The sequence below is a fragment of the Struthio camelus genome, chromosome 3 (genome assembly GCF_040807025.1).
Source record: "Struthio camelus isolate bStrCam1 chromosome 3, bStrCam1.hap1, whole genome shotgun sequence".
In the NCBI taxonomy this organism is placed as follows: Eukaryota; Metazoa; Chordata; class Aves; order Struthioniformes; family Struthionidae; genus Struthio; species Struthio camelus.
Window position 1 is genome coordinate 105,967,246 of NC_090944.1, and position 14,482 is coordinate 105,981,727.

A 14,482-nucleotide genomic window follows, 5' to 3' on the forward strand; every position below is an offset into this window, starting at 1 on the left:
TAAAGTGAACTAAATAGTTCCCTCCACCTCAATCCCCATTCTCTTGGAAAAAGCAGCAAGGAACAGAAACTTGCATACTCTGCACAGCCAAAATATGTGTGTATATATATTTAAAAGAATAACCTCTGAGAGAAGAAGAAAGATAAAGACAAGCAGGAAAAGACTCAGGCAGAAAAAAAGGACAGTTTAACAAAATCTCCAGCAAAGCTGACACACAAAAAAAGGGCAGATCTGTAGCTTTTTCCACATCTCACCAAGTTGTCAGACTCTTTTCCTTTCTCAAAGTAACTAGAGATTTGACTGTCATTTTAGCTTGTACCTCCTAATTCTGAACAAAGTATACCAATTAATGTGCCAGCTGTGCTGAATTTTACAGAAAATTGAAATGCAGAAAAAGGCATAACTTTAAATATTTCTTTATTGATTGCATCTTAGTTGTTATTTTGATAAACATATGTCTTCTATAGGTTTGAACACATATCGCTTCATCATGTGCTTCTGAATAATTCTGAATTTGTCACAGAATCCAGCAACAGCAACTTGAGGAAATATACATCCTTGAGAATGATATGTTACTCCTGCCAATAATTACTGTATTTTTATGTGAACAACCCAAACCCTTCCAATTATACGACTGCAAGATTATCACTAGCATGAAAAACGGTGTTTTCAATCTGAAAATACGCATATCTCAGAAACAGACTTTTTGTGCTGAATTTTTGCATTTGTTTTAATCTGAAGTGTAAAGTAAGACAGCATGTTATGTAATAAAGCAGCACTGTGTCAAGAGCGAAGTTATGCTGTATATAATATATAACTGCACTTATTTTTTCGGATTTCATTTGTGTTTTACAATTAATGGTCCTGTTTTGCTTTAAGCCTATCAAATGTCATTGTTTCTTCTGAAAACTGGATATTATGGGAAGGTGTATGTTTTGCATACCATCTAATGTATTCTCATGAAAAAACATTATAATTTTGAATTGTAGAATTTCTTTCCAATGAAAATTAATTTTCATATTACAACACAACCTCAGTATCTTAATCATCTAGTATGAAAGCTACTTTTTGGGGAAGGGAAAAAAGTAGAACTCATGCATTGTCATCAGCAAAAGGTCTCAAATGAAAATTTGCAGGATTTTATGACCCAGATAACTACTATTTTGCACAAACATCTCTGGAAACCACCTGAACCATAATCAGTAAAGTCTTACATAAATCCTTGCAGGTAAATCTGCTGGACTGAATTTGTTTGCAAGCTTCCAGTATACAAATACCAAAGAAGAAAAAAAAATCCATCGGTAACAATAAGTTTCCTCGGACTGAAGATGTAGAAGAGAATTAAAACATTAGATAATTTTGACATTAGAAAACACTCAACAAATTCTCAGTAAATAAACACACTTGGCAAGTTCCTGTTTAGTTGTTTTAGTTTTGCTAAATCTTAACGCAAGTTCAACATTCTGAGTGCAAAACTTCAAATATCATTCCCTAGAGAAATGGATTTTTCTGTCACATGCAAGTCACTTGTACAGCTTTACCAATTAAAGGTATATATCCAAAGTAGTTATTTGTACCTGGTTTCTAAACAGAAGAGGAAGGTAAAGAAGTCTTTAACTACTTCTAAAAGTAAATAGCGGACTGCAACATGAATTTCACTTGTTCCTCAAGCCTGAAAGGAGATAAAGAATCTGTTAGAGTGTATTTCAGGACGTGTCATCAGTTTTAAAAGAAATTCACAAACAAACACAAAGCAATAGAAGGGGGAAAAAAAGATATTTTTTAATTTAAAGCTTTTAAGACAAAATATCATTCATCTATTTCTCTGCAGTTTTCATTTTTCTATCTCAAGACTGACAGAAGCAACAAAAGCACATGTTTGCAGAGCAGCCTTTTGTAAAAAGCTTTCCAATGTTGCATTGTATTAGCAACCCCAGCAAGCCACCTGCTTTAATTCATCTCTGTTTAGAAAGTAAATGGCAACCACCTACAGACTGAGCTAATGTCCTCTGAGACCTCTCATTCCCTCCCTGGTATTATTGTCACTAGGGATATTGAGCATTCCCATGCTTTCTATTTATGAAACTTATTTTCCACTGCACTGGCTTCTGCACACATTTTATCCTCTCTTTTCAGCTAATGCAAAGTAGGGCTTTCGGTTTGCTTCTAAGCTATTGATATAATAGAACAGTTTGAAAAGGTCAGGATCAATAAAGAAAAGAGCAGGAAATACGCTGACATTTTTCAAGCCTAGCAGACTTTGGTTTGGCTGAACCAATGCTTTCTCATGTTGTTTCCTGCAGGACACTCCTAGAAAACGAGTGAAGCTCTGCATGGAAATAATTGTACAGGAAAAGCACACATTTGCACATATGTGCTGAAACGCTTACTGAACATCCTGGCCAAAGAGGGTTTCCAAAGTACAGGGCTTGCGAGAACAGAGCACTGGACAGAGACTCAGCAGACTTAACTTCTACATGACTTAGTGGCTTTTGTACGAAGCCACTCGACAGTGACTCTGGGCCACTTAACATTTCTCTCTGTTTTAGTTTGGAGCTGTTTGAGATTTATTGAGGAAAAGTTCTACGAGAGACTGATAACATGTAACATTTTTTCTCAAAGTACGCATTCTGGGTAAATTCCTCCTTCTTCTGCTTCTCCTATCTATTTAAGTTTCCCTTACCCCTGGTAGCTTTTCTTTAAGGACAATTCTATGCCCCTCCCCAAACTAATCCTCCAGTTCTCCTTTGCTTTGGGTGCAACTGCTCTGGGGAACTCCTTATAGCCAGTGATGTACAAACACTACAGCAGTTGCTATGCCTCTCTCTCTCCTCCATGTAGTTTAGAAACATGCCAGGTAGGAGTGATGAAAGACAGGACAAGTAGCTGAGAAAAGCCAGTTGAGAGATGTTTGAGAGAAGCTCACAAACTCCCTTGAGAAGAAGTGAGAACAGGTGTGGTGAGACACACCTTTAGGCAAGACCTTTATCCCCTTGATTTCCAAGGGAGATCAAAGGAGGGATTGGTGGGCAGTGTGAATCATAGGTGACTCTACCCAGTCCTGTCCTTTGGGGCATATCTTGTGCCAAGCAGTGCTCATAGAAAAGGGAATATATACCACTATCACAGACACAGGAGTAGCAGAGGCACTCTCTCAGCCTGTTTGCTCCTCCTAGTTAGAGAAGCCACCTCAGGGGTGGATGCATGAATTATGACTCCTTAGGTTTTGCCTTTCTTCTTCTTACTAGATGAGAATTAACAAACAGGTTTGATCAATAATTCCTGCTATCAGTGGCCTCACCCTTCAAATCTGGGAGGCCTTCCTTTTCCTCACAGATCATCAAAGAAGAAAACCCTTCTTTTATCTGCCAGGTTGACTCCAACTCCTTCTCATAACTTGCTGCTCAGCTGTCTTTTATCTATTACATAGGAAGTCTCTATGAGCTTGCAATACATGGGTCATGTATAGGAAGTTTTTTTTTCTGTCTTGCCTGTATTTAGTGACTAGTCGAACTATCTAGCCCTGCACTGGCAGCATGACCAGAGTAAGCGCTATGCAAATGCTACTCCAACCATTTTCAGCTACTTAGGGCAGGATGCAGCCCATCCTGCCTAACTGAACTTCAACACAATTCTAAAAATAGATTGGCCTCCATTCTGCAAGAATACCTTTTATAACTTGGGGCCTAATAGCTGTCAATGCTGATAATGCCTAGTACTTTCTGAAACTGATGTATGATGTTAGGTAATAGCTTGTGGCTGAAAAAACAAAAACAAAAACCAAAAAATAAAAACAACATTTGAGAGGTACAATCCTGATATGGTATGATTTAAGGAGATGATCACAAGACAAGTTATGCTCCTGTTTGCTAGGTAACTGTACTTCACAAAATGGATCAGATTTGGACCTTTTAAAGGCCTTAAATGTTTGTTTTAAGACACTTACCTCTAACCTGCTTCTGGTGAGCTGCCTACAAATTCAGCTTAATTTCATTTGCAGAAGAAACTTTACAACAGCTTTTCTAAAGTAAACCAAAAGTGAACCAAACGCCTAAGTGTGTTAAGTGTTTGCTTGGGATGGGCACAATGAGGCTGTTTTTTCAGCCACTGTGTGTTTACCTGACAGTTTCCTGATAAGCAGGGTGATACCGAAGCCCTACTTTGTGGCAGTGCTAACACCATCTGCCAGGTGCTGATAGCTTGCTGAGCACTGCTGTCATCAGCACTCAAGTGCTGATGGAAAGTTATTGCTTCAGCAACCACCGCTGCTTTCATCTTCTCTCTGATTGGTTGCTGCCACTAAAAACTCTTACTTAAAAAATTAAATAAAAAAAGAAAATCCCAGACGGTTTTTCTTTATCACGATGAACTACTTCCAGACTACCTTGTTTTGCTGCTGTTGTGTATTGAGTGCTTTCTGCCTCCTGCCAATTTTAATTATCTACACTGAAGAGTGAACTTTATTGTCTATCTAAGATCGTTTCCAGTATCTGATTTAGTGTCAAATACCCATAGAAAATTTTAGTATCTTATGATATAATGAAATACCTGTTAATGGAAGACTCTGTTAGACATAGCAGGCCAGTTTGCCTAATGAGGTAGGGTGCAATGTAATCATTTGCATAATCTTTATTTGGTGTCAATTGTTATAGCTAAATTAGTACCATACTGAATCACAGCAGCTGAAAATCAGGCCTGATAGCTTTAAAGAAAACGTATATTTAATATTTTAGTATATATTTATATTTAATATTTTAATTATCAATCAACAACACTTAACAGTATTTATTTCAGTGCAAATAAATATACCATGTGGGCTGCATAGGCATGGATGATACGGAAAGTTAATCCAGGGTGGTGGAGAAAAACAGATAGCCTTCAGAGTTTTACACTGTAGCACTGAGCTACTAAAATAAATACATGTGAAGAACCACCAGTGTTTTGAACTGCTGAGGACATACTGTAATGTAACTACCAGAATCAGTTCCCGTTTGCATCAGCTTTGAAATGCTGTACTGGAAATTTCTATTTGGCCTCTCATTTTTCGGAAGGATTTACCTTTCTTTTGCAGGATGTTCTCTCTTGCTTTAATGAAAGCGAGGATGTCAGCATCAGTCTGACTATCTCCAGTTAGAGGAATAGATGAGCTTGAAGTTGGTAGGGTCCTGAAACAAGCGAGTATATTTGTGGACTCAACTGAGAAAGAAGGTTATGTTTCTATTCCTATATCTCCTTGCTTTTTCAACATGGGGGGCTTTGTTCTACAGATATACTGGCAAAGGTGGCATATTTTGGAGGAGATTCAAGCTCAGGACTTCTTAATGCTCTTATGTGGATTCTTAAAACTGGCCAGTAGCTTTCTGGTTGGGCAGAGCTGCAAGCTTACCAGTTGTAAAAGCTCTCACAGAGAGTGAAACAAAACTACTGCTACTGCTGAGCCAAAGATTTTCTGTCATGTAGAAAAGCCTAGTATAGTGAGTTCAATAAAGAAGGATGTGGGTATGTCATGTGTATATTTGCTTCAATAAACAAGGGCTGCTATTTATTTGAACAGAGCAGTAGTATTTTTGCCTACTGTAAGGAAATTAAGTTTTCATATACATATAGATGTAGGAAATTATGTATACATACAGAAGTAAACAATCTCATGACTTTTGCTGACAATTACTTTGTGGTCTACTCTCCAATCCTCAGTGAGATCTTGTGTTTATGTAGTTAAATCATTGACTTACCTCTGCTCTTTGATAGCTTCTCAACTGATATAAGATGGTGTAGTATAATGATGCTATTCTATATAAGCTAAAGATTTAGTCTTGTTTAAAGAATAATTAGTGCATGACTGGTGAATTGAGAAATATAATGATAAAAATTGTAAACTGAAGCACAACAGAAGCTATAGGGAGAAATTTTACTTTTATGTATTCTATCTTTTAAAATATAGTTATTTCCATTATTCTTTACTGACTGTCCCAGTAGAACATAATTCTGCCTGATATAAAACAGAATTCCACTATCTATGTCTTTGTGCTACTAATCTTTAGTTGCTAAATTAGTGAACCAAAACAGAAATACTAAGGAAATGACTATGAATTCAGTGAAATATCTCTTTTTATGTAATTCAATAAGGAGATGTCAGCACCAGTCAAGGACTATTCTCTTATGAATGTTCATCTGGTAACACAAAAAATGAAAAATATAGAATATATTTCAGAAGGTACTGTCTAAATTCCATTTTAACTTCTCTTTTTATTTAGTTTATCTTAAACATAAGTCTAATTTTAAAACATTAATTTTGGCATCCAAAATTTTCCATGATTTTTTGTTCTTCCGGAGGCGGATTACTTTGGAAAATGAAAGGAAAAAAATCCCTTCCCATTTGTTCTTTCTTCTGTAATAGGAAAAATAGAAAGCATACTTTCCTAAGGGTGGTAACAGCTAGAACTGTTAAAGCACAGTAAGACTGTAACTTCTGGGAGTATACTAACTTGGCATGATATTTTGGTGGAGGAAAAGTACAAGGAAATGAACATAAGTGAAAAAAACGAGGAACAGTCAAAAAAATTGGTAGTTTCTGCTAACCTGCTAAGTTAATTATAACAAAATAGTACTTCTTTTGAGAAAATATGACATATAATCTTTGCCAAGCCTGACACACCCAGGCTGTTAGTGTCATTTTATTTTACTAGAATAGTTTGCATGAGGGTGTCTCTAAATATTTTAAGGAGATACTCAAAAGAAATCCTATCTAAAATTGTATATTAATGTCACAAGAAGGAAAAATCTCTGTGCAGTTCCTGAATTCTGCAATACTTAAAAACATTGATCTGTCTTCACTTCAAATGGTTTTATTTATTTTTTTTTTTAGGAGTCCCTTTTTTCTTGCTGAGAAGACACAGTCGTCATAACTTGAGCTCATGGGGGGAAAAAGCTTCAGGCCAAACAAGAAGTCACCTCTTTCCCACTAATAATGCAGGTGTTTGGTGTAAAGCTATAGAACAGCCTGTGGTGTTACGGAATTTGGAGGAAAACTGCAATTTCAGTCTTCTTTTCCACTGTTAAAGAGACTGTGAGTGTTATCTAGGGGATATATTACTGGTTTGCATTTTCCTTTGAACAGCCCAGGTGCACTTCTTACCTTGATTTCGAAGCTGGATAACTAAAAGTAATTGAACTTGTATTCCCGGCTGCATCTTCATTGGGGCTGATTCTCCTGGTCTCTGAAAAACTGGAATGGAAGGGGAAATGAAGGAAAGAATATCGTCCTTGTAGTGGGATGTTAATACAATACAGAGAGAATGTTAATACATGCTCAAGGACTACAGATAAGCTGTTTTTCAAAACTTTTTTAAAAATCTATATAAAGCAGTTGTTGTTTACTGGAAGAAAGAGGATTTTAGTTGAAGCCATGTGATGACTAGGTTTGTGTAGAGAATGTGGCAAACAAAGAATGAAAAAATAAGCTCGTAAAGATTATGCTTCTAGAATTTGCCTTCTAAGCAGGACTTGTAAAGCACTCTGATGTATCTGATGTATGGTTTCTGGAGGCATATTTAGTTCCCAAACTAACTATTAGCCAAGTGAGGCCTTAGCTCCCTTTCCATTCTTTCTTTAGTCAGGCAAAATTATTACTGAAATCAGCAGGAGACTGGATAAAAACTGAGTGAGGACTTTGAGTTGTGGCTTGTTGATGATAGCCAAATATATTGCAAACAGCTGTTGTGCATTCCTCTCCCTACAGATATCATTATCAAGAATCTCTCAATTAGGAAAGCAGATTTCTGTCATGAGATGTCTAGGGACTCTCTTCTCACCCTGGGGATTTGCACATTTCCTGTGCCAATCTTCTAGAGAATGAAAGTATGGAATTACTCGGTAGTAGGATTTTTCCAGTAGATGGCAGGATTGGCAAGTTCTTGCTTTTCTAAGTGCAATAGTATGTTCATTGTTGGCTGATAGACTGATATTTCTGGCAGAGAACTTGAAAAAGGAAAGAAATTTATTACTAAAATTTTACTGTATTACACTGTGCCAGGTTCAATTTTGTAAAAGATATTACGCCCAAGAGTATAAGTCATTTTCAGACAAACAGCTCCAGGTTTACTGAATGTTTCTCTTTAACTCCTCAAGTTCCAGGCCATTTGCACATGCCTAAATGGATTAAAATAACATCGGGACTCAGCCTCATTCTACTAAAGCAACAGTGTATTTAATGTTAATAGTATTCCATACTTTATTACGGCTACATATTACAGGAGCTAGAAAGAATGTGTGATTTTACTACCTTCTGTGTGATTTAACAATATCTGTGATCATAGTTCTGCTTTAGGATTTCTTGAATTTTTTTTTCCATTGATGTGACAGTTTTTAAGAACTAAAGTGTCTTAGGGGCTTAAATTCCATTTTGAAAAAAAGGACTGTGTGTCTGAGCCCTGAGATACCAAGATATTCAAGTTGTGTTACCACAGTTTATCGAATTGTGACGCTTCAACAGAGCCATAGCAACCATTCCTGATTGTACTCTTAGCCCATAACAAATGTAAGGTGAAGTGATGTAATGTGATCCTTTTTCATTGCCTTCGGTCATTGAAATAAGCTTCTTAGGTTTTTATTTGCTGCGAACAGAGTGTACGAGTTTATTTACTGTGGGTGAGCTGATGTGAGTAGCTTCCAAGCTGCAGGAGCTTATATGTTTGAACTCATGTTTCCCATTGAATTTCACTGAAAACTAGTCTCCAAAATTATCAGATCCCTTTGTTAAAGGGGACTTAGGTCCAGATCCAGTTAACAAACTAGACACTGCAGTTGTAGCAGGGTTTGACTTCTAAAGACCTCACTTTCAAGTGAGTCCTCCTGGACCCAGGACAAGATGCCTAAACTCACCTTAGAGTGCTCAGAGAGAACTGGGCATCTGAGAAAGGTGATATTAAAAAAAACCTTAGACTGAGTGAGGTGATGCCTAGAACCAGGAAATTAACAGTACAGTGCTCACAGACAGGCCTTAAACTCCAACTCTGACTGTGAAGCTACAGTCAGACATGCTTGTCTGAGGGATCCAAACTCTTCCTCTGCAAGTGGAAGCTTATAAATATTTTTTGTATGGATTTGGGGTGCAGCTTCCATATAAAAAGTTAATGATCAGAGCGCTCATCTAACAAGTGAGGTTCTCCTCAGCTTGACAGAACTCAAAACAATGTTTTACACATTCCAGAGATCGTGGTAGTCCCTAGGTTAGGGGGATGGTCTGTATGAAGATGAGGAAGGACTTTGCATTCTTGGAACTGGAGCTGGGACATTGTATCTACAGCACTGCAAGACACATTGAATCACAAGGGGAGTAAAGAGTGTAGTTCTGCTGTACAGTGGTTTGTATGCTCAGGCTTAGGGTGCTCAACCAACTGCTAGCCTGCTCTCAGAACCCAGGACTCCCCTTCTTCCTCTCAGTATTAGGTGCTTTTCCAGTGATTGGAAAACATGAGAATTTTTGCCAGCGCTGCTCTAAATTTAATGGAAAGTCATTACGACAACATGGGGCAGGGGAAATGATACCCCTCTCTCTGTGATAAGCCTGAAGGACTGGGCATCTCAGAAGGCTCGGGCATTGATCTCCCTGCATTAAAACTTTTCTACCTGCTTGATCTGAGAAAATTCTGCACTGCCAAAAAGGCAAAACTGCAGGTGCTTAGGAAATCTGAAAGTAAGAAGTCAGGTTTTTAGCACCTCGATTTGTAAAAGCAGTGAGTGCTTCTTGATTTTCAGACGCTAGATAAATCCAGACAAAACCATAGGTGACCTGATTTAGTGTGATGATAATCCTGCTTCAAGCAGAAGGTTGGCCTAGAGATCTCTAGAGGTGCCTTCCAACCAACATTTCTATAATGTGTAAATGGGCATTTCTGATCATACTTTTGGACTTGGACGGACATAGGTATAAAAGTCCTATTGCCTTTTCTTTGTCTATCTCCTAAGCTGTAACATTGCTCAGGTTCTTTTGATAATGTATAATGCCCATTTTTCATTCTGAATATATCTGAATTTTCCTTGAGTTGAGTTCTTCAAGTAGTCTCAAACCCCTGTTTTCTGATACCTTCTCTACAATTCCTGCTTTTTCTTAAGATTACAGATAAGTTAGTCAGTCTTAGATTCCTCAGTTCTTTTTTTTAAACTTAGTACCTGAATTTTCACCCACTGAGTGACTTGTTTTGTTTTGGGTCATCTGTTGGGGGGTATATTTCTGGTTCAGGCATGGGGCGATAGCTAGAGGGACCTACATATCATTGGTGCAGTACCTCCCTTGCTGTGGGGATCCGAGAGCTGGGTTTGGTAAGATCCTGGGCTGATTGGTTCCATCTAGCACATGCTCTGAGGAGCTGAAAAGCAGATTAATGTTGCGGTAGGAACACTTGATTTGCCAGTCTAGCAATGAAAAAGAGGAATATCAGGGAAATAAATGGAAAGTGTAAAATTTGAAGGTATGCAAACTCTGCATTGTTAAAATTACAAAACCCCCCTCAGCTGCAGTTCTCCAGGCATCTGTGCCTTGGAAGTGAAGGGAACAGATGTTCTGTATAAAGGCAGACAAAATATATTTAGCAAGATTCAAGCTACTTAAAATCTGAAAATTGTTGTATTTGTTTACAAAATCAAATTTGGCCTCATTTGCAAATTCTTAGATGAATTGTTCAACCTAAGCTGTTACGAACAGACACTAACTTGAAAACCTTTGAAATGCCATTAATCAAACATGTTATCCCCAGGTTATATTTCATCATCACAGAACACTTCAGACAACTGGCATGAATGAAAAATGATCAAGATGGAAAATGCTGCCAAAAATGTAAATGTTTCCTTTGTTTCACATAGCATTAATATAGGGAGAGCATTTTACGCTCCAGGACAATCAATGTTAAAACAACTGATGCTAAAAGTCATCAGAGAGCACGAAGAGTTATCTGAGATTATTTCCAAGGGAATCTAAAGTGATGGGAGGATTTTGAAGAAGAAGTTGGAGAGCCAAGCAGTCTGAGATCAAACATGCTCTTGGGCTTGCTGGAATAGGACAAATGAGATTCAGTAAAAGGCAATGAGTAAGGTTAACAGACAAAGATCTAATTGAATTAAAAATGAATGGATCCCTTCGGAAAGAAGGAAAGAAATCCAAAATTTTGAAAAGGTTTGAATAAGTATCCAATAATTTCTTGATTCCAGGAGAATACAAGAACAGTTCGACACTAGTGAAGCTAGACATTTACTGAGAGCAATAACTTGAACAGACAAGTTAACAATCTGATAAACTACTTGCCAATGCAAGAGAAGAATATATGAGGATGAACAGAACACTGTACTTGAATTTTGCTGTGGAGCAGACATGGAACGCTGAGCCTGACATACATGTTAAGACTTTTTGCAGACTTGACATGATACCACCAAGAGATGTAAATATGCATACAGTAAGAGATGCAGTTAACACCACACCTTTATGGTAGAGACAATATGGACAAGCCGTGCACTCTTCTTCACGTTTAAGGAATTTTATCAGGTGTTCTTTTCTGAATAAAATAACTTATTATTGATTATTTTATATTCCTCCTCCTTTCTCTTTGTACTCTGGGATTGCTATCAGACCTTTTTCAATCTGAAATACAGAGATGGGTCATTCTTTCTCCGTTTTGTACAGTTCTTCATTGTAATTAATGTGTTCTGAACAGATGAGATTTACTATTTCTAAAACCTTCATATGAAAGACATAAGCAAAGATTATATATAATTGGGAAACCATTGAATCTGCTCTATAGGTTAATGAACATGAGTCTGTAAGCCTCTACATTATAAAAAACTATATGAACTACTGGCTTCAACTATTTTAAGTATATCAGATTTGGCAATGTGACTAGCCTGATTAAAAAAATGACCTTTTTTATGCAGAGATCTCATGCCTAACCCACTGATAACCCTTTGGTTGCCCTTTCCCCACTTCAGCATTGTGTTCACTGAAATCAGTTATGTTTTGCTGCTTACTTCAATGGTATCAGAAACAAGCCTATGGCTTTAAAACCTTATTAGCTGAGACAGAAATGCACTCTCTTTCAATCCCTCGTAACACAGACTCACATGCTCGGCCATCTTTTTTTCAGTTGAAAAACAGGCATGTTTGGCCATAAATTGAGCACCTTTTATGTGTGCGTATCCTTCTTAAGGCTCACAGGCATTACCAAGCTTCCCTTCTCTGTTATTTTAGTTATAAAGTGACTTAGTATAAAATATAATATGAGGCTAACCCATTCCCCTCCCAAGACTTAATTATCTCTAGTAACATGACGAAGGTGTGTCAAACAATAACAATGCACATCATTAATTGTGCACTGCAAGGTGGTCAGAAGATTTGATTCAAACGAATATATACATCTCAAGAAAAATTATGGAATATATCTGCATCCTTGATGTGCTGAGATTTATTACTCAATTTATTGAGTCTGCATTTATATCCATTGTGAAGTCTGTATTTATATTCATTCACACTAAGGAATTTGTCTGAATGGTTTCAGTGCATACTTATTCTGTCAGCAGCAGTCTTAGATTTCTGACATGCAGCCCACTAAGTTTTAGATCTTATGTCCCCTGAACACATCTGTGAACTGAACTGTGAACTCCTTGGAAATAGATTTTATTTATGCTACATTATGTGGCATATAATTTATGTGCATTTCTGCTTTTGTGCTTTTATTCTGATGGGTGAAGATGGCAATATCAGTTTACAGAAAAAGATTGTTGATTTCTAGGTGAATTAGAGACAAAGGGCTGTTTGTGTCTTGGGACTTTGTAACGGGGAGGAGAAATTGTAGCTAAGACTCATTCTACACAAGCAAGAGAATTAATAAGTAAAATTCCTGTGTCCATTTGGTTCGAGAAGATCCTTGGGATATGGCCATTCTACTGTTTTATATGCTTACAGTCTGTGAAATCGGAAACTTTTACTCTAACATGTTATTGCCTCAGGTAGGGGGAAGAGTAAATTTTCATGCAGAATGGGATGTTAAGCCTGCAGCTGCCCCTCACAAAGAGCAGAAATAGAATTTCTAATTCCATATACATCATGCTGAAAATGTACCAGTGTAAAATATGTTTAAACAGCTTTACATAAAATAAGATCAACTCTCTGTGCCTATAAGAAGGAAAGAGCAGGTGACTTCAGAAGACCGTTGCACGAATACTGATTGAGATGGTAGTAGATAGGGGTTATCAAAGCTATATTCAACTATATTCCCTCTACAATTTCAGTTCAAAAAGGTGAATGTTCTAAGTCTGTGATATGCATATAAGGATCATTCAGTCAGCCTCATTCAAGATGTTTGTTAGTCAGACGTGAGGGAACTGTTTATTATGAAGACCATGTGAGTTTCTCTAGGAGACCATGTGGGGCGGTCCAGGACTGTGAAATAATCTCAGGAACTTAAAGCAACCACACACATTCCAACGTTTTATTCAAAATGCTTGATACACTTTTCTGAGACCTGTCCTCCAGTAATAAATACAAACGGTAAAGACATTTGAAGAAAAATTTAAAAGAAAAGCATACAGGCACCAATTATGCATTTTTGCTTCTGAACTGTGGAAAAGAAAAGTAAAGAATCACCACTCTTGCAAGACAATCTCCCATTGCTCGGAAAAGCCCTTGGGCATTATCCTGTGTTCTGTTTGGTTCTAGCTTAAACTACAGAAGATATCACTGTTTTGAGCAATTCATCAGCACGCCAACTAGAAATTAGTGTTCCCAAGAACAACGGGGGCAAGGAGGTTGTGCAATTGCTCTCTTGTTTAATTCAGTATGAAGTTAAGGAGGATAGCTCAAGTGACACTCATGGGTTGTTTGAGCTAATTGATTGCACTGAGGTACATTAAAATGTCCTCATGTTCTGTTTCACCAGCTTTTCTGTGAGAGCAGTTATGCTCAGTGCAAAACCGGAAATGAACAACTGAAATTAGGTCTTAAATCATGTCAGCCTTTTGCAAAGTGAATGCGTGCATAAGTCTTTAGAGAACATACAGAATAAAAATCGAAGCAAAGTAGGGAAGACTAGAGTTGGGATTCATCAATTATAGCCATCTGGAAGTGCCTTCTTAGATATCATTATAGGATTATGTTTTTTATTCTCTCTCTGTACTGATTGTAGAGCATTATTATAGCTACCTGAAAGGTTGCTGTAAAACTAGAATGTATTTTACAGTTTTAAGCAAATCCCAATATTCATCATTTAATGGCACGTATTACATATTTTGCTTGCTGAAAAAAAAACCATTTATGCACAGTATTGTTATAAAATAGTAGGTAAAGCCACTCATCAGGGAAAGATTAACTGTTCAGTGAGAGGGAGACAGAGAGGCAGGGATCGAGAGAAGGAGAGAGAGAGAGGGAGGGAGGAAGAGAGAGGAATAGAAAGTAGTGGAGAGAGAGAGGTAGAGACACCACTTCCATTTATTGTCATTG

At 37.4% G+C, this 14,482-nt stretch overlaps 1 protein-coding gene across 1 annotated transcript in view; it reads right to left on the minus strand.

The window, feature by feature from the left end:
* Positions 1–325: 325 nt before the first annotated feature.
* KIF6 (kinesin family member 6) overlaps positions 326–14,482 on the minus strand; it is a 179,244-nt gene continuing 165,087 nt past the window's right edge. Inside the window, exons 20-22 of the mRNA XM_068939555.1 lie at positions 7,136–7,225; positions 5,059–5,165; positions 326–1,672 (exon numbers count right to left, since the gene is read on the minus strand). Of these exons, the coding sequence (XP_068795656.1) occupies positions 1,656–1,672; positions 5,059–5,165; positions 7,136–7,225 (214 nt within the window). The 3' untranslated portion in view covers positions 326–1,655. The remainder of the gene's footprint in view (positions 1,673–5,058; positions 5,166–7,135; positions 7,226–14,482) is intronic.